Source organism: Sciurus carolinensis, chromosome 5, assembly GCF_902686445.1.
Source record: "Sciurus carolinensis chromosome 5, mSciCar1.2, whole genome shotgun sequence".
Taxonomy (NCBI): domain Eukaryota; kingdom Metazoa; phylum Chordata; class Mammalia; order Rodentia; family Sciuridae; genus Sciurus; species Sciurus carolinensis.
This window is the reverse complement of record NC_062217.1, coordinates 36,943,412-36,963,570: the sequence shown is the minus strand read 5'-3', so window position 1 is coordinate 36,963,570 and position 20,159 is coordinate 36,943,412. Positions and strand designations below refer to the sequence as shown.

Sequence of the window (20,159 nt, the reverse complement as noted above, 5' to 3'; positions counted from 1 at the left end):
ATGAATCTTGAAAAAGATGACAATATTCAAATTACACAAAGGACAAAATATAAGAACGGGGAAGGAATCACCTTTGGCATTGATGGAAACTAAAAAAGAGACAGTGGAGAAAGCAAAGTCAGAAGGTCGTTCCCTCTACCAGTATTCTCGATCCCTTCCTCTCTACCTGTCTGGGGCCTTTACTGGCCGTCTTTCTCTTTCCCTGCAGTCTTTCCTTTTCTCTGCCTCTGAAGTCATTCACTTTGCTTTTGTTCTAAAATTGCTCCCATTACCTTGTATCTCCTGCTAGCTGTTCTTCTTCAGGCAGTGGGTGCACTGTGTGCATCAGGAGACACAAAGACTCTTCACAGTGGAGTTGTTCATAATTGCAAAAACTTCAGTGCACCCAACAACCTCCAAGGAGACTACGTAAACTGTGCTATGTACCCACAAGGAAATATTACACAGCAATAAATCTTAGAAACAGTGTCTAGTGAGCAATAGTCCTTTAAAACTAAACACATGATGATATCATTTTTATAAAGTTCAGACATGAGGAAAACCAAACAATGTGTTGTTGGGGCACTCATACATGTGATGAAACTTTACAAAGAAACAAAAATCTGGGTTACAAAGACTGGGGTGTGGCTCAGTGATAGAACACAAGCTTATCATGCATGAGGCCCTGCATTGGATCCCCAGCACCAAAAAATAAAAAATAAAAGTGGGGTATAACAGACACAAAGTTGAGAACGTCAGTTCCCTCTGTAGTGGGAACTTCTGTGGGTGGTACAGAAAGATGAGGAAAGGAGCGTTCGGGAGGATGCCATGGCATTGGTAATGGTCTCTTCTTGGATCGGGGAGGTACAGAGGCATTCCCTCTATTGCTCTGCTTTCTAATTATATGTGAATTATATGTAATGGGAATTATCGATTTCTTTTATAGCCAATAAACTGATAAAAATAATGAAAGAAAAACCTTAAAGTGAATGGAGGAATGGAAACACACAAGTGCAAACTATTCTTTCCAGAAGACTCAGGAGGAAGGGAAGGGGAAAAGAAGAACAAGAGCTAGCAGGAGACACAAGGTAACGGGAGCAAGGTTAGAACAAAGGCAAAGTGAATGACTTCAGAGGCAGAGAGGGCAAGACTGGAGGGGAAGGGGAAGATGGCCAATGAAGGCTCCAGACAGGTAGAGAGGAAGGGATCAGGAACGCTGCAGAGGGCACGACCTTGAAAAGAAAGTAGCCGATCCTCTGATTCTAGAGAGGAGATAAAAGTAGGTTGCAAGTCTAAGCAAAATTTTGGGAGAAGGTGGGTAAGACCAGGCAAAAAGTTGAAGAAAAGCATAACCAATGGTATGAATATTCTTGAGGTAAAAAGTGGGGTCACTGGTTGGGAATAGACAGGCAGAGATTGAGCATGGGGCTCCTGCAGTTGGTGACAGTTTGCAAGAGTCACATCAAATGGAAAAAGTAAAAGGCATCAGAAGGCACAATGGAGATATAAAGCAAGAAATTGCTAGCAGTAGCAACTACATAGTTGCCTAAATTTGTAGCAAGAAAAACTATGTGACCATTGTGACATCTGAAACAAGAGATGTCACAATTCCTGTCATAGTTTCCTGGGGTGTAGTTCAGTGGCAGAATGTGTGCTTAGCATGTTCAAGGTCCTGGGTTCAATCCTCAGCACCAAAAAATAAATAAGACCCTTTCCTTTCCACTTTGCCCTCTATCTCATTGACCTTTGATCTCCTCATATTTTCTCCTTTTACTTAGTTTAAAAATAATAAATAAATAAATAACTGGTTGACTTGGGGCTAGGGTGTAGTTCAGGAGTAGAATGTTTGCCTGGCATAAGGGAGGCTGTGGGTTTGATGCCCAGAACAACAAAAAATGACCCATTTCAGAATTTCACCTGGCTGTGATTCAATTTTCTCCTGTAGATAAAAAGGATACTTGAGTCACCTGAACACAGATACAGCCTTGATACCTATTCTGTGGTTATCAGCAAGCAGTAATCACGTCCTTGAGTCACGGATGTCCTTCGGATTTAGAGGGAGATGCATGTCCGTAAAGCATTTAAAATCCAGCTCTTAGGCTAGGTGTGTAGCTCAGCAGTAAAGTACTTCAGAGGACTATAATTCTCCCACAGAAACTGAAGGAGAGATAACCATTTTGTAATAAATGTGTCTGTACATACACATTATATCATATAATATTATGTATTAATATATCACATGTGTGAGACCCTGGGTTCCATCTTCAGCACCACAAAGAAAAAAATAAATACAAAAATGAATAAATGAAATAAAATCCAGCTCTCTTACTTCCTGAAATTATCACCCAGCTACTTAGAAACCAACTGCACCCTGAGTTCTTTCTGTGAGGACTCCCCTCACCTCTGGACAGAGAGTGGAGTCTAGCCTGCCTCTTCTACTGAGAAGGGAATTTCACAACAAATCAGGACAGAGTTCTTCTGGGCGTGTAGTTCAATGGTAGAACATGTGCTCAGTAGGCTCAAGTCCCTGGGATTGAACCTTCTCCCCAGGAAGGCTCAGACTTATTTCCCCAAGCCCTAACTCTCTGGACTGTGGGGTAAAATCCAGACTCCACAGGATCTTCCATGGCCACTCTCCAGGCTTGCCAATCCTGTCAGTTCCCCAAGAGCCTCTTTTCATTTCTAACTCTCTGGGTCTTCCTACATGTTGACTGCTCCCCACGACACCTTGCCTAGCCAATGCCTGCTCTTCCTTCAGGATCCACTTGACCATCGCCTCCTCTTCAAGTTCCTTTTGTGTCTCTTCCTCCCAGGAAAGGTATTTCACTATCACCTGTGGATACTGAACTACGTAGACACTTGTCCAATACCTCTAGAGTTCAGGGGATGATTTCTCTTTATCTTTGTATTCCCCAGCTTGACCAGTAAAAGAGAAACAGAAACTGCCCATAATGTTTGAGAACTGAAGGCTAAAGGGCCCAGGTCACCTGGTCAGTGCTGCCCCACAGAGAGGACACTGAAGAAAAAATAATGTGGGGAAATCATGCCATCATTCATTCATTCAAGAACAATGCAGGGTTTGGGGATATAGCTCAGTTGGTAGAGTGCTTGCCTCACAAGCACAAGACTCTGAGTTCAAATCCCCAGCAGCAAAAAAAAAAAAAAAGAACAATGCAGGCACCTTTACATTCTGTGGAGCAGATTTTTTAAATAGTATGAACCTGGTCCCTGCTTTTAAGAATCAGAGTTGCAAAGAAAATCTATATTCATTATTTCTTTTATTTACTTACTTATTTATTTATTTATTTATTTTAGTACCAGGAATTGGTACTGGGGCGCTTTATCACTGAGTCATTTTTATTTTTTATCCTTAGCCATGTTTATCTTTCATTTTGAGACATGGTTTCACTAAGTTGCTTGGAAACTTGCTAAATTGCTGAGACTAGACTCAAACTGGCAATCCTCTAGCCTGTGATCCACTGGGATCCACTGGAATCACAGGCGTGTGACACCAAGCTTAGCTAAATTCATCATTTTAAATAGTAATATCTGGTGGCATGGCCATGTGTCAAGCAAGTTTGGAAGATAACATTGTCTTCCAAAGATGATAGATTTCTGAGAAAGCCAGAAAGGTCTGGCCAAGACTTAATCCTAGACCTGCCTCTCCTCAGCAAAATACCTTGGGCAAGTTAGTTAACTTCTGCCTCGGCTTCCCTATCTGTAAAGCAATGATGAACTCTGACCTCATGTTCTACCACATTCCCCTCCCTCCTCCTTCTGTTCTAGTCACTCTGGCTTCCTTATTGCTTCACTAAGTCACTCCTTTTGTATTATTTCTACTTATAACGCTTCTGACATAACGTGGGGTTTTTCTTCCCACCAACCCATTCTCCAACTTCTCAGACAACAACTGGGTGACCTACACTTCAATTCAGTTCTGACACTACCTGGAGTTAGCACAGAACCCACCCACAGGGATGGGCTCAGTCCCATAAGTATGTCCTCCTCTTCTGACACCAGTCACCAAGTCTGGGGCACCCAAACTTCTGAAGGACTGATTATAAAGTCCAGGGGTTTCCAACACTTTAGGATGGATAATGTGCTAGAGCAGTTCACGGAACTCAGGAAAACACTTCATGTACTATCACCAATTTATGATAAAGGATACAACTCAAGAACAGCTGCAGAGAGAGATGCCGAGGGCAAGGGATGGGGGATGGGTGCACAGAGCTTCTGAGCTCTCTCCAGGCATGCCTCCCTTCCAGAATCTCAATGTGTTTACCATCTGGAAGCTCTGAAACCAACATTTAGGATTTTCATGGAGGTTTCATTCTGTCAGCATGACTTTTAAATCACTGGCCACTGCTGATGAGTTCATCTCCAGTCCCTGTCACCTCCCCAGAGGTTGGGGGATAGTGCAGAAAAGTTCTTACTCCATAATCACATGGTTGGTTTCTTTGGCAATCAGTCCCCATCTGAAGCAGCTGTCTAGGGGCCCATCAAGGGGCCACCTCGTTAGCAGAACCGTGGATATGTTGAGAAGGGCTTATTTTGAACAACAAAAAAATGTTCCTATCACTATCACTCAGGAAATTCCAAGGGTTTCAGCTCTGTCAAGAACCCAGGACAAAGATCAAATACCATTTCTTATTCTCACACTCCTGCCTTAGGACTTGGACACTTTCTGGTTTCCCACGACAGTAAACTTCCCTGAAATCTGAATCATGCAGGTCGCTATTCAAATGCTACCTTCCCTGCAAATCATTCTCTGGCCACCTGTTTAAAACAGAATCTTCCTCCCAACCCATATCCTTTTTTATGCCCCTACCCTGAATTATTTGCTTCCCAGCACTTACCAGTACCTAAAATAACATTTGTTTACTACCTTTTCTTTTCTGTATCTTCTACTAGAATGTAAATTCCTGACACATTAAAAAAAAAAAAAAAAAAAAAACAACTCAGGAACTATATTCCCACTGAGACAGGAGGATCCCTTGAATTTGAGGCCAGCTTGGGCAACATAGTGAGACCTTATTTCTTCAAAACAAAACAACATTTGTTGAACAAATGATGATAACAGAAGGATAATACCTACATAAGGGCTGGAGGTGCTGCTTAATCACAGAGCATATGCTCCAGGTCCTGGGTACAAGCCCCAGCATCAAAACAACAAAAACCCCGCCTACAACAAAGGGTCTTGAAAAAGGGCACACAGAGGGATATAAAGTGCTTAATATAATGCCTAGCACATAGTAAGCTCAATGACGTTGGCTAAGGCTATTATCAAAGGAATCCACAAGAACTTGAGGTTAATGTGAGCCAGAGCAGTTACAGAAGGTTTCAAGGAGGTGCCAGATCATCTGCTTGATCTGGAAGGATAAGGGAGTTTTCTCTCTAGGTGGGGACACTGTAGAGGGTTGTGTCTCCTCAGCAGAAGCCACCCCTCCCCATTGTAGGCTGTCTTGACGCTCTAGATCAAATGCAGTCAATCTTCAGGGGCTAGGAGTGTACAGCGCTTGCCTAGCACGAGTGAGGCACTGTGTTCAATCCTCAACACCACATAAAAAAAATTAAATAAAGTAAAGGTATTGGGTTCATCTACACCTAAAAATAAAAATTAAAAAAAAGAAAACGTATTAAAAAAATGCAGCATTCATACTGTAAGAATCATCTACTGAGCAGCCTCCCTCTGGCCTGGCCATCCATTAATCCGCTTTTCTTTCTTTTCTACACCAGAGCCTAGAAAAATTTCACTATTAAAGATCACCCAATAATATGGTTAAATTGATTAATTTCAAAGATCTACAAGAAGCAATCTATTCTTTGGTCCAGCAATCTAGGCCTGCCTATCTGTCCTAAAGAAATACTCAAGGACTCAAGGTTCAGCATTAAAATTCAGGTGTAAAGATTGTGTCCCCTTGCATGCGTGAGCTTGTTGTGTGTGTGTGTGTGTGTGTAAGAGAGAGCGAGAAGGGGAGAGAAGCAACCAGAATATCCACCCTCAGGAGAGCAACAATGATGCATCCATCCTGCCCCAGAGGTTAAATGAAGAAGACACTTTATGAAACAATCTCCAAAATATTGAAAAACAGTTGGAAAATATACAGCATGTGATTTCAATTAGGTAAAACAATTTAAAACAATACACACAGAAACCTACAGGTTCCTTTGACTCTGTGTGTATATTTATGAAAAGCACTGGAAAACAGATATGCTTTTTGTCCTTGATATTTATGTACTATTTGCATTTTTAAAAGACCATATTAAATTACTTGCATAACTAAAATGAATTCAAATTGCAGGACTTGAATGTATACCATAAAGGGATTCAGGCATTGGGCTGTGACTAACTTCCCCAGGTAACTAATTTTGAGCAAGTAGGGCAACTCCACACTCATTTTACTTCTCAGGGATCAGACCCCTTAAACAGCATAGATTAACAGAAACATGCTGGGCTGCAAGGTTCCTGAACACCAGTGGACAGCACGCCCTTTGAACAGAGTGTTTTCCTCCCAAATCACGACCCCGCTGGCGCTAGGCTCTGGAAAGCGCTCTATTTTCCTAGGCACCCGGAGGAGAGCAGCAGTGGAGGAGAAAAGCTCTCCAGGTAGATGTGGGCACACGGAGTCGGGGAAGAAAACTTACTTTCCGACTGGCCTCTTCTCTAGCTGTAATCTGCCTCTCTTGCTCAGGCATCACCCCCCGCCTGGCACCGATTTCTTCTCTGATGTGGCCCGGAGCCCAAAGGTCACCTGGTCAGGAAAGGGCGAGAAGAGCATGTTAAAATCCAGGAGGACGAGGAGTTGGTGTGAGGGTTTCAGTTACGGTTCGACTCAAACTCGGGAGATCCGGAAACCAACTCTTCGTTTTGGATCAGGGGATCCGCCGCACTACAACTACAGGATAAAGTTGGGCGGCGCCGCGTCCCTAACTTGGGGGGCCCAGCGATGAGAGCGCGTGGGCAGCGTGGGCCTCGGACCCTCACTCACACCCAAATCCGCACCGCAGGGCCAGGACTGTCCTCCCTCCGTGGTCTCCACTACCTCAGGTCGACGCACTTAGCACTTGGTCCTCGGATCTGAGCCGGGTGCTGGAGATGGAGGGCTGGCGGGCGGTGCAGTGCAGTCAGTCCCGGGCGGGAGATGCAGATGCCCCGGGCTCGCCCAAGGCCTGGGGGACGGTTCGTCCTGGCGCAGTGTCCGATCGGCTCCGCTCAGCCCCCTCTCGAACTCCGCGCCCGGCTCCCGGGCTCTGCGGATCGCAAATGCACCAATCGCTACGGGAATGGACTCTGCACTCGGAAGATCGATCGGTGACCTGCAAGGGCCTCCCATTTGGTCGCCAACCGGCGGCGGGCTTGGGACTGAGGGCAGGGGCACCCCAGCAGGGGCTTCCAGTGGGGGAGGGGCCGAGGACCTGAGCGCCGCTGTCCGTCATAGGCCACGCCCCCCACCGCCCACCTCCCACTGAGGTGCCGCCCACGGGGTGCAGGACCCGTGCGCGCCACGCCAAAAATCTCCTTTACTACTCGGCCATTCTATTGGCTAGAAGGCCGTGGGAAGCTGCTACCGGCAACCAATGGTAATGCACGATTGGTCCTCGAGGGCCGGGGTAGTGACGCCAGCTTCCTCAGGAGCCAATAGAGAAGAGGAACGTCCAAGCGCTTCCTGAGTTCGGGGGTCGACCGAAGATGGCGGCCTCCAGAGGGGGCTGGTGCCTGTGCGACTTGTTGAGGTGAGGAGCAGGGCTGTGGGCTCGCAGGCGCTGCTTGTGGGGTGGTGACACTCGGCCGTCCGGTGCAGCTAAGGTTTGCGGGAGAATGGCCGCCCTTGTCATGGATCTAGGATCTTATCCCAGGATTTAGGATATTTTTTCGGGCCAGTGAGCCGTCTTCCTGTCCCTTTGGGGTCTCCTCGGTAGGTTGGAGCAGACTAAGTCTGAAGACTCCGATTACCGCAGTTTTTTCGCCTGTTTCATTGTGGCTAAGGGGTCGTTTCCTTCTCCGTTTCAACTTTTTCTTTCTCTTTGCAATCCATTTACTCTGTCATGATATTCATATTCATTTCTCATTTACCCTTATGATTGAGCCGTGAGTGATTTTCCCATCTATCATGTTTCTCTCTTAGATAAAGCAGTCTCTCTCTCTCTCTCTCTCTCTGTCTCTCTCTCTCTCTCTCTCTCTCTCTCTCTCTACTGGGAATTGAACCCATGGGCACTTTACCACTGAATTACATCCTCAGGTTTGTTTGTTGTTGTTGTTGTTTGGTTTGGGTTTTTTTTTGTTGTTGTTTCTTTGTTTTTTGTTTTTTGAGACAAGGTCTCGCTAAGCTAACAGGGCCTCGTTAAATTGCCGAGGCTCACCTAGAACTTGCCCACCTCAGCCTCCCAAATCGCTGGATGACTGGCATGCGCCACCGCCCCAAGCAGTTTCTCCTATTTACTAAAACTCTTTTACCCCAACTAAAACTGCAGTTGTTAATATGGCACTTCATTATAAAGTTTATGATGAATTCTGTGTTCTTGGTTATCCATTGATTTATTGTCTCTGGATGTAAAAATACTTATGTGAAAATATTACCCTTATTGTTGTATACATAATCGTTTCTTCCAAAAAAATTAGGAGATAAGTAAAAGGAATGCTACCATCTGGTGATAAACACTTTTTTTTTTATTGTAAACAAACGGGATACATGTTGTTTCTCTGTTTGTACATGGAGTCAAGGCATACCATTTGTGTAATCATAAATTTACATAGGGTAATGTTGTTTCATTCATTGTTATTTTTTTCCTTCCCCCCCACCCCTCCCACTCCTCTTTTCCCTCTTTACAGTCCGTCCTTCCTCCATTCTTGCCACCCTCCTTAACCCCAACCCTAAACCTAACCCTAATCCTAACGCTAACCCCTACCTCCCCCCATTATATGTCATCATCCGCTTATCAGTGATAAACACTCTTAACATTTTAGTGAAAAAACTCAATTTCCCACCTTTTTTGTTATAATACTGTGGTATATTAAATGCCTTATTCTGCAGTGATTAAACTGAAGACCTAGTTTATAATAACTTCCTAGTTTTTTTTTTTTTAACACCTACAAATTTTGTTCTGGTTGAAAAGTTATAATTAACACAGTGCATTCCTGAATAGTAGTATGTATATATTCTCCACGAAACTCTGGTATTTCTTCTTCATTTTTGTCCTACTTTAACTTCTATACTTATTTAAAACATTCTAAATGGGAAAGTATATTCTCCTTCATGTTACCTGCCTTATGGAATTACCCTAACTCAGTACATTATCACGGCTAAATGTCTGCTAAATGAGTGACTCACTATTGAATACAGCTACCTGTTTTGTTTTGTTTTGTTTTCTGTAAGCCTTTTGTTTAAAAATGGGCAAACATCATTTAATATTACATATTTTAATTATATTTAAATCTTAAAATGGATGATTGTGATGTGCATGTATTATAAGGTATTTAATAAAATTATAGAAACACTAAATGTGTCTTTGAAACTAACATATTCAAAGGACTGACTTCACTTTAATCCTTAGTATGATTCTTTTTCTGATTTTAAGTTAAATAGTTCAATTTGAAAAGCCAATCCTGTGAATTTTCCCACCTGAATCATTTGAAGGACTTGTCATAAAAAATCTTTAGATTCTCTGAGTCATCTACATTTAAGTAAAACAGACTTTTGAAAGCTTATTCTAGGGAAGCAAACTGTTCTGTATAGTGTTGCTTTTGTGAATATATATATTCCAAATGTTATATAATGACAAATATTACCAAAGTGTGGCTCATGGATCCATGCAGGTTCAAGATTCTTTCAGTAGATCTTCAAGGTCAAAACTGTTTTTGTAATAATGTTAAGGTAGCAGTTGCTTTTTCAGTATATTGACATTTGTACTGATGGTGCAAAAGTAACTGAATAAAACTACTCTAGCACAAATCAAGGCAGTGATGCCAAACTGCACCAGTCATTGTGTTTTTTAGCACTTGCTAAATAGCCAGTTTTAATTAAGAATATCTGTGATGAGCTGGGAGCAGTGGCACATGCCTGTAATCCTAGGAACTCCAGAGGCTGAGGCAGAAGGATTACAAATTTGAGGCCAGCAATTTGGTGAGGCCTTAAGCAACTTATCAAAACCTGTCTCAAAATAAAAAATTAGAAAATGGTCTGGGGATCTGACTCAGTGCTAAAGTACCCCTGGGTTAAATCCTATTACCAAAGAAAAATAAAAAATACATTTTTGATAAAACAGTAAAAGTTATGTATTTGTTAAATCATAATCCTTAAGTATATATCTCTTTAATATTCTATATAACAAAATGGGTGGGGGTATACATAAAGCACTTCTGTACTGCTGTATGGTGGCTATCTCAAGGAAAATCTCTTACATAATCATCTGATCTGCATGCTGAATTAGATACTTTATGGGACACAATTTTTACTTGAAAAACTGACAGACTACCAAATCGCAAAGAAGTAAAAGATCCACTGAATTCTGGGTTCAAGTAAACCTCTGACCTCAGCCTCCTGAGTAAGCTGGGATCCCAGATACAAGCCTCTTTGCCTCACTAGAATTAAAAAAAAAAAAAAAAGGTAAAGGGTCTTGCGGTATAGCTCAGTGGTAGAATGCCTGCCTAGCGTTTCTGAGACCCTTGATTCAATCACCAGCACTATAAAAGTATTTTGAGTATTTTGTTAACAGGCTTGCAAACTACAAAGATTTTCTTTGCTACCAATATATAAATATGTAAAATTAGATGTTAATTTGTAGTCTTTTTTTAAAAAATGGGCATCAGATGAATTTTCACCTTTTCCTTCTTATTTCAGGTTGTTTTATTCATTATTCTTCCCTGGGCTAATTGTATGTGGAGCTTTATGTGTATGTTTGGTCATTGCCCTTTGGGGACTCAGACTACTGCTACAGAGAAAGAAAAAGTCAGTGTCAGCCAGCAAAAATGGGAAAAATCAAATGGTGATTGCATTTTTTCATCCATACTGCAATGCTGGTGGAGGAGGGGAAAGAGTTTTATGGTGTGCCTTGAGAACCCTGCAGAAAAAGTAAGTATGTATCATATTTAGCTAATTTCCTATATTATTGCTATTTTTAGAACAACTGCTACCCAGAAATTCCTTTCTCTTATACCTTATTCATAGCCAGGAATTCCTTTTTAAAAACTGTTCTTTAATAAGAGAATATTTCTCTCATTTGCCCACTCGCCTCATACAGCCTATTGAATTTTAAACCAGTGCAGCACCATGTGTGCATGGTCCCAGCTACTCTAGAGGCTGAAGTGGGAAGACTGCTTGAGCCCAGAGGTTGGAGGCCAGCCTGGACTATATAAACCTTGTCTCAAAGGAAATCTAAGCCAGGCACAATGGCACATGCCTGTAATCCCAGCAATTTGGAAGGCTGAGGCAAGAAAATCACATGTTTGAAACCCTAAGCAATTTAGTAAGACCCTGTCTCAAAAAATAAAAAGGACCAGGAATGTAGCTCAGTGATAAAGCCCTCCTGGGTTCAATCCCCAGTACCCCAAAAAGAACCTAGCTTTAAAAACATTTTTGCATTTCTCAGATGAAAACACCTTGATCCCATCTGAGAACATGTTTATTGAATTTTCATTTGTTTATGAGTATTTTATTAATATTTCATTACTTTTTTATATTGAAAATGTTGTCAAATTGAGTTTTTGTTTTGTTTTGGTTTTTTGCATTGCTGGGGATTGAATTCAGAGGCTCACACGTAATAGTCAAGTGCTCTACCTCTGAGCTATTCCCCCATCCCATTAAAATATTTTAATATTTCCTAAAAAATGGGAATTTCTCATTAATAAGTCAGCAGTTTTGTTACTCTCTGCTTTTTCTGAAACTCTTAATGGAAAAAAATAGCAAAGAACTAGAAGACACAGTGTCTTAGTCTGATTGGGCTGCTGCATGAAAATATTTTAGACTGAGTAATTTATAAACAACAGAAATATATTGCTCACAGTTCTGGAAGCTGGGAAGTCCAGGATCAAAGCACCAGCAGATCTAGTACCTAATGAGAGCTCACTCTGCCTCATAGACGGCTGCTTCTTCTGCATCTCTTGGCAAAATGGGTGAATGAGTTCCTTTAGACCTTCTTTAAAAAGGCACTTGGGGATGGAGGTAAAGTGGATGCTTAGCATGCACAAGGCTCTGGGTCAATCCCCAGCACCAATAAATGGAGAAATAAAGGTATTAATTTCATGATGAAACCCACTCCTCTTTTTGGGGGTGGGGGTTGGCAGTTCTGGGGATCAAACCCAGTCCTTTGTAATGCCAGTACCAAAGGGTGGGGGATGATATCTTTGATGAAATAGTAAAAGTTGTAGATTTTATTAAATCATAATCCTTGAGTAATTCTTCCACTGAGTTACATCCCCAGCAGCCCCCTCTTAATATCACTATATTCAAGAGTAGTTAACACACGAATTTGGAGGGGATGCAAACATTCAAACCATAGCACATGGTCTCATTTGAAGGACCAACATTTTAGTCTTTGGGCAGTAGATGACTCAGGAAAGGGTATGGTTAGCAGTACAAATGCAATGAATGAAAAACAGTTGAAAGCATATTTTAGTATCAAAATAAGCTTACGATTGTGAGAAAACTTTCTGCTCAATTTGAACCTAAACAAATGACATTCTCATCTATTCTATTCTATTCTAGGTATCCTGAAGCAGTATATGTTGTTTATACTGGTGATGTTAATGTCAGTGGTCAACAGATACTAGAAGGTGCTTTCAGAAGATTTAACATCAGGTTAACTCGCCCAGTGCAGTTTGTTTTCTTAAAGAAACGCTACCTTGTGGAAGATTCACACTATCCTCACTTTACGTTGCTTGGCCAAAGTCTAGGATCCATTTTTCTTGGCTGGGAAGCTCTGATGCAGTGCGTTCCTGATGTTTACATTGATTCAATGGGCTATGCCTTCACACTCCCTCTGTTTAAGTATATAGGAGGTTGCCAAGTTGGAAGCTATGTTCATTATCCTACTATCAGCACTGACATGCTCTCTGTAGTGAAGAATCAAAATGTTGGATTTAATAATGCAGCCTTCATTACCAAGAACCCCTTTCTCAGCAAAGTAAAGCTCATCTACTACTATTTATTTGCCTTTTTTTATGGACTTGTTGGTTCTTGCAGTGATGTAGTCATGGTCAATTCTTCTTGGACACTAAACCATATTCTTTCACTGTGGAAGAGTGGGAATTGCACCAACATTGTTTATCCACCTTGTGATGTGCAGACATTTCTGGATATTCCCTTACATGAGAAAAAAATGACCCCAGGACATATATTGGTTTCCATTGGCCAGTTCAGGCCTGAAAAAAATCATCCTTTGCAGATCAGAGCCTTTGCTAAATTGCTGGATAAGAAAGTAGCTGAGTCACCTTCTTCACTTAAACTTGTCCTCATTGGAGGTTGTCGTAACAAAGATGATGAACTTAGGGTAAACCAACTGAGAAGACTGTCTGAGGATTTAGGAGTTCAAGAAAATGTGGAATTTAAGATAAACATTCCATTTGATGAGTTAAAGAATTATTTGTCTGAAGCAACAATTGGCCTGCATACCATGTGGAATGAGCATTTTGGGATTGGTGAGTTTGTCTTTTAAACAACTTATTTGGTTCCATGAGATGTACATTTTAGGTTCTTTATGATATTACTTTGGCAGTCTGCATCAAGACCTAATTCTCTTTCCTCAGTCCACCCGTTTGAGACAGCAGTTAATGATAACACTTGGTCTGGGGTTGTAGCTAGTGGTGTGGCACTTGTCTACCATGTGTGGAACCCTGGGTTAGATCCTAAGCACAGCAAAAACAAAACAAAGCAACGAATATTTATTGAACACTTACTATGCAGGTAACTGTGTTAGGTTTTTAGAAGTATGATCTCGTTTGATCTCCAAGACCCTACTTGATAGGTATTATTATTATTCCTGTTTACAGATGAGGAAACCCAGGCATAGAGGTTTAGGAACTGCTAAAATCAGTCACATGGGAAGTGGTAGGGCCTGGATTCTGACCCAGATAGCCATTGCTCTTTTCTTTCCCCATCTAAATTCATCTACATACAGATTCCTAGGCCCTGCCCTAATCCTACTAACAACCAAATTGGAATCTGTAGACAGGGCCCTCTGGACAGGTATTTCACTATAGCTGCTTGGGTAATTCTGTTGTATATCAAAACCTGAGACCCTCTGTTTCCAGATGGCTTCTCATAGTAATTCTTTGTGTCTTTTATTGATTCTACACTCATTATTGAAATGACCTCCCCTCATCTTGCTGCCATATCACATCCTAAGTGCTCCATTTAAAATCTCCCTGCCCTTTATTGTTTCTTGTTTATTCTAGCACAGTTTGTTATCTCTATCCTGACCTCATGTTAAGCGTACTACTTGAGTGAAAAACCAAGTACTGCTTTATGCCTAATTTGGTTCAGCATATTTTTCTCAAGTGCCTACTTTGCCTCACAAAGTTGTTAAGGGAAAAACAGAAAAACATGCAAGTGAAGTTTCCTATACCAAGATCATCATTTAATTTTTTAAACATTGTTTTAGATTGTTTAGATTGGGGGGCTGGGGAGATAGCTCAGTCAGTAGAGTGCTTGCCTTGCAAGCACAAGGCTCTGGGTTCGATCCCCAGCACCACAAAAAAAAAAAAAAAAAAAAAGATTGTTTAGGTTGTTATACATTGTTTAGTGAGTAGCACAATACAAGCTGAGAAATTCAACAGGAATGTGTTGACACAACCTTATTTACAGGGTCTGACTTCCTGTGCTTCCTTCCACTGATACTTTCACCCTGCCAGGTACTCTGGTAGGTACTAAGAATCTTACCAAAAAACACCTAACACACTCACAGGAGCAGGGAATGTTGAGTGTTGTGACACTCAAGCAGCAGCCTCAACAGTAATTAGAAGTTGCCCAGCCAAGAGGGGAGCATATCCAGCAAAGGCAGCAGCAATGCGACAAGAAGGACAGCAGGAGCATGACCAGGCCCATTCAAGGGACAGTCCAACATAGCCCAGTCAGGGGGGAAAGCAAGACAACAGAGGTAAACTGGGCCCGGTCAAGCCAGTGGGAAAGGTTGGAAGATTTTTTGTGGGAAGCGGGCAGTGCTCGGGATGGGACCTAAGGCCTCACACATGCTAGGCAAGTGCTCTACCGCAGCTCCCCAGCCCAGCACGGAAGCATTCAAGTATTGCAATTAAAAGCTTGTGTTTCTTAAAGCCCCCTGTGGCTGCCTGTGGGGAGTGTGGGGAGGATGCGGAAGGTGGGAAGCAGAGCCTGGCAGCTGCAGCCACCCAGGCAGAGGGTCTGGGTCTGAGTTGGGTAGCAGGCCGGCTTGAGAGATTCTGAGGGAGTACTGAACAAGACTGGTGATTAGCTGAATACGTTAAATGAGGGAGCAGGCCGAGTCAGGGGTGACTTCTGGGGCTTGGGCAGCTGGGGATGGTGTTGGCTTTCCCTGAGACGGGACCCAGGAGCAGGGCACATGGTAAGCCAAGTCTCCAGTGAGTAGGGTTTGGGTCAGCTGTGGAACATCTAAGTGCCTGTATCCTGCGGGTCACTGTAGATAGGAGTTGAAGTTGATGAGATGACCTGATGTGGAAATGTGGAGTGAGGGCTTGTCCTTGTCAGGGTGGTTACTGAAGCCCTGCAGATGTGGGTAAAGCGTGCGCTGCAAGAAGAGCCTCTCAACCAAATGCTGCGAACAGGAGCAGTTAAGCGGGCAGAGGAGAGCCAGCAAAGAAGAGAATAGTGGGTTGGGGGAACAGAGTGCAGTGCTTTGGAGCCCGTGGAAGTCGGTGTTTCAGGAAGAAGGGAAAGGACAACAGACTCCGATGCTGCCCAGAAGCTGGGGAAGGTAAGAAAGTCATTGCGCGCCTGCGCAGAGCAGTGTCAAGGGAGAAGGGGAAGCAAAAGCCATACTGTGCGAAGTCGAGCATTAGCTAAAAATGAGCAAGTGGAGTTAGTGCAGACCACACTTTGAGTTTATCTGTGAGAGGTGAAAGAGACCAACAACTAGGGACAACGTGTCTCAAGGAGACTTTGTGTGCCTTCCCCAAGCCCCATGTGGTCATTCCTGACTCTGCTGACACCCTATTTAACATATTCAACTATCACCCAGTCATGTTTTTATGAATTTCAACTATCTTAAATGCTGATAGAGAAGGACCAGGGCAGCTGGGTATGATGATGCGTGCCTGGAATTCCAGTGACTGAGGCAGGAGGATCACAAGTTCAAGGCCCGCCTCAGCAAGGCCCTGTCTCAAAAAATAAAAAGTGGGCTGGGAATGCAGTTCAATGAAAAGTATCTCTGGGTTTGGGTTTACTCCCCAGTACAAAAAAATAAAATAAGATAAAGGGAAGAGAAAGAGGTGGGAAGATCACAGAGGGAAAGGTAGAACTGATTAGATTTAGGTCTCTGAGAAAGGATGAGAGGAGGTTTGCTGCCCTTAAACAGAGTGTGAGGTGCTGAGTGCTGCTCTGCAAGGATTTCACACCTGTAGAAGAACCAGTTGGAATAACTTAACTTCTCTCCTGTGCACCTGGGATGATACCAGCTGTGTGCCATCCTTCAGAGAAGTGAGCACGTAAATCATTTTCTAAAGGACTTCTGTCCAAGAATATGGCTAAAAAATGACTGGCTGGAGTAGTTTATATCCTCACCTGCATCATTTGGTAAACACTAACCACAACTTCCGGATGGTTCAAAACTGCTGTTGGGTACAGCAGCATCAAATATGCCAGAAATTCAGACACTAACATGAGCACCAGCAACAGTGCAAATCACCAAGGTGGTTTACTTTTTTTTTTTTCTGCTAGTAATGTAATTTAAACTCTTAAAATTTTTCTTTTGATACCTTTTCACTCTTTTTATCTTACTGATACCTACTAATACTCTACCATCTTGCTAACATTATTCTTCTGTTTTTTGTGCAGTATATTTTTTAGAGAATATTTTGTAGACTTCTAACTACTTACCTGTTTTAAGAATGAAGCAGCATTATTGTGAAGCTTTAAGAACTAAAAAACTTGAGATTTTTTTTTTTTTTTTTTGGTACTAGGGATGGAACCCAGGAGCACTTAACCACTGAGCTACATCCTCAGCCTTTTTGGTATTTTATTTAGAGACAGGGTCTTGCTGAGTTGCTAAGGCTGGCTTTGAACTCGCAATCCTCCTGGCTCAGCCTCCTGAGCTGCAGGAATTATAGGCACACACAACTGTACCTGGCTAAATCATTTTATTTTGCACCATGAGTTAAGTGAGCAAATTTATAGACATATAGACATTTAATTAAATTTCTCATTGAGTCTCTCAAAGTTTCTGAAGGTTTCCACTCATCCTTGTTCTTGTGAACACACCCTAAAACTTAAAGGATGGCTGAATACCATGGTGCATGCTTGTAATCCCAGCTTCTCGGGAGGCTGAGGCAGGAGAATCATAAGTTCAAGACCAATCTGGGCAACTTAGCAAAACCCCTGTCTCAAAAAATAAAAAGGACTGGGGGGTGTAGCTCAGTGGTAGAGTGTTTGCCTAGGATGTGTGAGGCCCTGGGTTCTGTCCGGGTTCCTCAAAACAAACCAACCAACCTAAAGAATATGTGGTTTCCCCCTCAGGAGTTGTGGAGTGTATGGCAGCTGGCACAATTATACTCGCACACAATTCAGGGGGCCCGAAGCTCGACATTGTCGTCCCTCACGAAGGAGATGTAACTGGATTTCTGGCTGAGAGTGAAGAAGGCTATGCTGAAACCATGGCTCATATTCTTTCCCTGTCTGCTGAAAGGAGACTCCAAATCAGAAAAAATGCTCGTGAATCCATAAAGAGATTCTCCGATCAGGAGTTTGAAGTGACATTCCTATCATCTGTGGAGAAGCTATTTAAATAATGCCATGTCTGTATAAATTAAGGATATTTTATATAAAATGATGGACTAAGGGTGTAGCTCAGTGACAGAGCATATGCTAAGTAGGTACAGGAGCCTGGGTTCAGTCCCTAGCACCAAGAAATAAAATGGTTACACGCCTTCATACGTGTTCTCAGCAGTGTGTATATAGACAAGGTATTTATTTCAGTGAAAAAAGGCAAAATTACCTAAGTGGAAAGGTAATCTTATATAGTTTATTGTAAAAATTTGAGATTAGTATTTGGTTGCAAATACTAAAAAATACAGATCTGAAAGAAAAAAGTTAAATAATATTAATTCTGATATAATCTATATCTTTTAAATCCAAGTTTTCAAGTTAGCAAACAGGAAAGAAAAAACAATTAATGCTGGGAATGAAACCCAGGGCAAGTGTTCTGCCCAATATTCTACTAAGGTATATCCCCCATCCCAGAAATTCTGGAATATTTAAATTCTAAACAAATCATGAATGACCTTTTAAATGTATCTAGTGGTTTTCATAAAAGGAAAAAGAGCTGGGCATGGTGGTATATGCCTGTAATCCAAGTGACTTGGAAGTAAAGGTAGGAGATCACAAGTTTGGGGCCAGCTTCAACATAGCAAGGCCCCAAGCAACTTAGTGAGACCCTGTCTCAAAAAAATAAAAAGGACTGGGGACGTGGCTCTGTAGTTAAGCATCCCTGGGTCCAATCCCTAGTACCAAAAATAAAAAATAAAAAAAGAAAGAAAGAAAGAAACTTGAAGCAGACTTAACTAATCATGTTCCCAAAGCATATGGTCAAAAGATGGGGGCTGGGGAGATAGCTCAGTTGGTAGAGTGCTTGCCTTGCAAGCACAAGGCCCTGGGTTCAAATCCCCAGCACCACAAAAAAAAAAAAAAAAAGAAACCAAAAGATGGAATTGCCTACTTCCGAGATGTGTGGAAGCATGTGGGGACCAAGTTACTACTAGCAGTGTTTTCTGTAACTAGGTTTTTGTGAAAAGTGCTTTTCGTTTAGTGCTATCTGCACATTTTTCTGGTTATCTCACTATCCCTTAACAGCTCTGCATCTTAAGCTGGAAGTCAGCCCTGATTCATTCAGGAGACCTAAAGATAAGTTGTTTGGCAATGATGGTGTAACGCACAGTGTCTTTGATCAGCATCATGCATTGAAAGTGGCATTTGGAAAACAGGACTGGACCAGCAGTTGTCATACTTGGGCCAGACCCCTGCCGCACCGTTTACAGTGTGTGCAGCCTCCTCCACCAGAGCTGCACCTTAATCTTTCTGAGTCTCGGGTTTTTCGTCTGTAATCTGGGCCTTTGATGCCTGTCCTCACTACCTTTTAGAGTTGTACCACTGAGAGTGAGTGAAACTTCTTTGAAAATTATAGAAGTTACTTTAATTAAAGGTAAGAACCAATAGTAAATATCTTTTATAATTCCGCTTTTACCAATGTATTACAATTCTGTGTAGATCCTTGGATACTAAACCAGTAGCTAGGAACTAGTATAAATTTAATTTGACTTCTATCCTGAATAACTAGCATGGAAAAGCAAATGTGTGTGCAGATATGGCTATAAAGACCCAGAACTTTTGGCATTTTCTGCATACATAAATCCTTCTAGTTCAGTGAGTTGACCTTCCCTTACAGTCTTGTTCACATTTGTATTAGAAGCATCTGAAAAAGGTATATTATTCCCTTGCAGTCTCAATTATTCATCTATCCAGCCAACTTCATTTTCTACTCCCAGTTATGTTGATTCATCTGCAGCCCATCTTTGTCATCAGATCAAAAAGCAGAAAAACTGTCCCAGATGCCACACACCAACAGAACTTTTGTGTTGGAGGTGATTCAGTTTACAAAGACTGGAAATTGTAGTTGGGAAGAACCCTGAAAATTCTCTAGTCCAGTTTCTCTTATTTTCAATATCCACAGATAAGAACAATTAAAATCTAAACAACTTAATGGACTCCTTCCATACCACAAAACTGTTTAAGGACAGAATCAGTAATCCTGGTGTTCTGACTGTCAACCCAGTGCTTACTTTGTAACTAGTCTTTGAGGTAAAATTTGTGCTATTGCTCACTCAGCCTACCCATCTACACAAAATTAGGGAACTAAAGATAAATTGAAATGAACAGAAAATAACTAGAGGTTGGAGTGAAGGAAAAGAAGATTCTAGAATTCCTTAAAACATTTTTAACCTTCTTCAAAATGACTTTCATGTACCAAAAAATAATTTGCAT

At 41.9% G+C, this 20,159-nt stretch overlaps 2 protein-coding genes across 4 annotated transcripts in view; one reads left to right on the top strand and one right to left on the bottom strand.

Moving 5' to 3' along the window:
• The window catches only part of Atp7b (ATPase copper transporting beta), a 70,346-nt gene extending 62,974 nt beyond the window's left edge, over positions 1–7,372 (bottom strand). For 2 of the 3 annotated variants that reach the window (XM_047553672.1, XM_047553675.1), the window contains exons 1-2: positions 7,023–7,372; positions 6,625–6,731 (exon numbers count right to left, since the gene is read on the bottom strand). In XM_047553672.1, coding sequence (XP_047409628.1) covers positions 6,625–6,675 — 51 coding nt within the window. In that variant the 5' untranslated portion in view covers positions 6,676–6,731; positions 7,023–7,372. The remainder of the gene's footprint in view (positions 1–6,624; positions 6,732–7,022) is intronic. The other variant, XM_047553673.1, reaches the window with a different exon arrangement.
• Positions 7,373–7,631: 259 nt separating this feature from the next.
• On the top strand, positions 7,632–18,549 carry Alg11 (ALG11 alpha-1,2-mannosyltransferase). The gene is made up of 4 exons (XM_047554446.1): positions 7,632–7,713; positions 10,818–11,048; positions 12,681–13,612; positions 17,640–18,549. Exons 1-4 carry the CDS (start codon positions 7,670–7,672, stop codon positions 17,909–17,911), a joined length of 1,479 nt encoding a protein of 492 aa, XP_047410402.1. The 5' UTR covers positions 7,632–7,669; the 3' UTR covers positions 17,912–18,549.
• Positions 18,550–20,159: the final 1,610 nt, after the last annotated feature.

Bases quoted from the DNA above. Each gene is read 5' to 3' on its own strand.
- Alg11 (XM_047554446.1), top strand. From the start codon at position 7,670: ATGGCGGCCTCCAGAGGGGGCTGGTGCCTGTGCGACTTGTTGAG. The intron at 7,714-10,817 runs GTGAGGAGCAGG...TTCTTATTTCAG, and splicing joins TGCCTGTGCGACTTGTTGAG to GTTGTTTTATTCATTATTCT. The intron at 13,613-17,639 runs GTGAGTTTGTCT...TTTCCCCCTCAG, and splicing joins GAATGAGCATTTTGGGATTG to GAGTTGTGGAGTGTATGGCA.